Source organism: Trypanosoma grayi (assembly GCF_000691245.1).
Source record: "Trypanosoma grayi strain ANR4 Tgr_557_V1, whole genome shotgun sequence".
NCBI classification, from domain to species: domain Eukaryota; phylum Euglenozoa; class Kinetoplastea; order Trypanosomatida; family Trypanosomatidae; genus Trypanosoma; species Trypanosoma grayi.
In genome coordinates, this window is record NW_008826176.1 from 9,631 (window position 1) to 11,523 (window position 1,893).

The 1,893-nt window shown below is 62.4% G+C and overlaps 2 protein-coding genes across 2 annotated transcripts; both read right to left on the minus strand.

Moving 5' to 3' along the window:
• Positions 1–401: 401 nt before the first annotated feature.
• On the minus strand, positions 402–1,418 carry DQ04_05571060 (putative surface protease GP63; the record flags this gene model as incomplete). Its single annotated transcript, XM_009314265.1, has 1 exon — positions 402–1,418. The coding sequence occupies one exon, from the start codon at positions 1,416–1,418 to the stop codon at positions 402–404; it is 1,017 nt and encodes a 338-aa protein (XP_009312540.1).
• A 210-nt stretch (positions 1,419–1,628) lies between these two features.
• On the minus strand, positions 1,629–1,850 carry DQ04_05571070 (polyadenylation/uridylation factor 1; the record flags this gene model as incomplete). Its single annotated transcript, XM_009314266.1, has 1 exon — positions 1,629–1,850. One exon carries the CDS (start codon positions 1,848–1,850, stop codon positions 1,629–1,631), a length of 222 nt encoding a protein of 73 aa, XP_009312541.1.
• Positions 1,851–1,893: the final 43 nt, after the last annotated feature.

The window sequence follows — 1,893 nt, forward strand, 5'->3', positions numbered from 1 at the left end:
GTCGGCAAATACCGCCATCGTCAGGGCCGTGTAATACGCAGCGCTGGTGGCATCGATGGGTGCACTCATCAGCTCGTCCTTCGCGTTGCGCCGCGACCAGTGGAGTGGATACGCCTGGTCGTCGAGCGCGACACGCTGAAGTGATTCACAGCCGTAGTGCTCCTGCGCCACCCTCTTTGTATTGGGGGACTTCACAAAGTATCTTGTAGGACGCAGTCTTACTCTTTTCGTGCCAATGATATCGGCGGCGGCGGGCCCCATTGTGCCATAGCTGAAGCCGAGGGCGTGTGCGATCTCGTGGGCCGCAGCTCGGACGTTGTACCGCGCGTCAACGATGTGTGGCGGCTTGAAGTTCAGCGCGCCAGACGTCGGCCGCCCATATACGCAGGGTATCTTCTCTGTCAGAACCCGCGAGCACGTCCCAGCGAACGTGAAGCCCGGTGCCGCTGCAATATACAGCAAGAAGTCGGTGTCAGGCACGCCTTGNCCCGCGAGCACGTCCCAGCGAACGTGAAGCCCGGTGCCGCTGCAATATACAGCAAGAAGTCGGTGTCAGGCACGCCTTGCTCTCTGTGCGTAGCTGGAGCAGTGAGCTTGGCGCATGTGTGGGTATCTGCGAAAGGCCCAATCTTTAGATTCCCCGCCGTCCGCTTCACGCGAAGGCGTTCGGCGTGAAGCTGGATGGCCTTTGGGAGGATCGTATTCTCCAGGAGCGCACTCCTCTCGCGCGTGACGACGTCCTCAGCCTTGCATGAAACCTGCAAGTTGTCTTTTTTGAAGGTATGGCGCAGCTGCTTTTCCTGCGTGCAGAGGTACTTCGACGTGTCCTTCAGGTCCTCCGCGGAGACGCGGATGCGAATCGGCGTCCAGGCCTCATGGGCTGCAGCGGCCGTGTACGTCTGCCACGCGCCCTGTCCTTGGGCCGGCACCTCACGCACACGCCCCACGACCCGCTTCGCCTGCTGCGAAGGGGTCCGATCGCGCGGGGGCCCGCTCTGGGAGCGCAACACAGCCGCCCGTGCACAGCAGTAGGGGCAGCAGCAGCAGCAGCAGCGCCCCGGCACGAGGAAGAGCGTGGCGCCTCGCGCGGTGCGTGTGTGCCTGCATCGGCGTGGCTCAGTCTTGCGATAAGGAATCCTTCTTGTGGGCGCGGCGACGAAGACGTGGGAGAGAGAAACGCACAAATTGAGGCAACGGCTCTGCTGCTGCTGCTGCTGCCAGAGAGCGTGAAAAAAAAAGAAAACGGAAAGAAGCACAGCTGAAGGCAAAGGCAGCACATGCCATCTTCTCCTACTTGAGAAATGCACCGTCTGTGCAGGCGCCGAGACAAATATTAATCCATCTGTGTCTACCGCTGTGTGCGTAGCTACTTGCCGGCCGCTAAAGACTTCGCCGCGGCGCGGCCTCACGTGCCGCATCCCCCGCTTCCGCAGTTTCTTTCTGTTCTATCCTTTTTTTTGTTTGCGTCTGAGCGCTTTGCCCAGCATCTGCAGGTGATAGCCCCGCGCAGTCGTCTCTCTCCCTCCCTCACTCTCTACCGCTCCTTCAGTCTTTGCGCCGCATGCGCGCAGAGAACGCACCCTACGCACGGAGAGCAAGGGAAGGCACGCGGCGCCATGCACGCAGTCCTAAATATCCGCCGCGGTCGGCGCCTCCTCCCCCGCGTGCTTGGCGTACTGCCGCCTCCACTGCACGATCTGCTGCGCCTGCTCGTGGAGACCGGCCTTGAGGAATGCGCTCGACAGCGACAGCGCGGTGGCGGCGTCCGGCACCCAGTTTCTGTCGCGCAGCAGGTGGAGCGTCTCCACCGTCTTGTCGAAGCGGCCCACCTTGGCGTAGCCGCGCGCCATGGCGTTGAGCGCGCCGTACGAGACGTCCGCGCCGGCCGCCTGC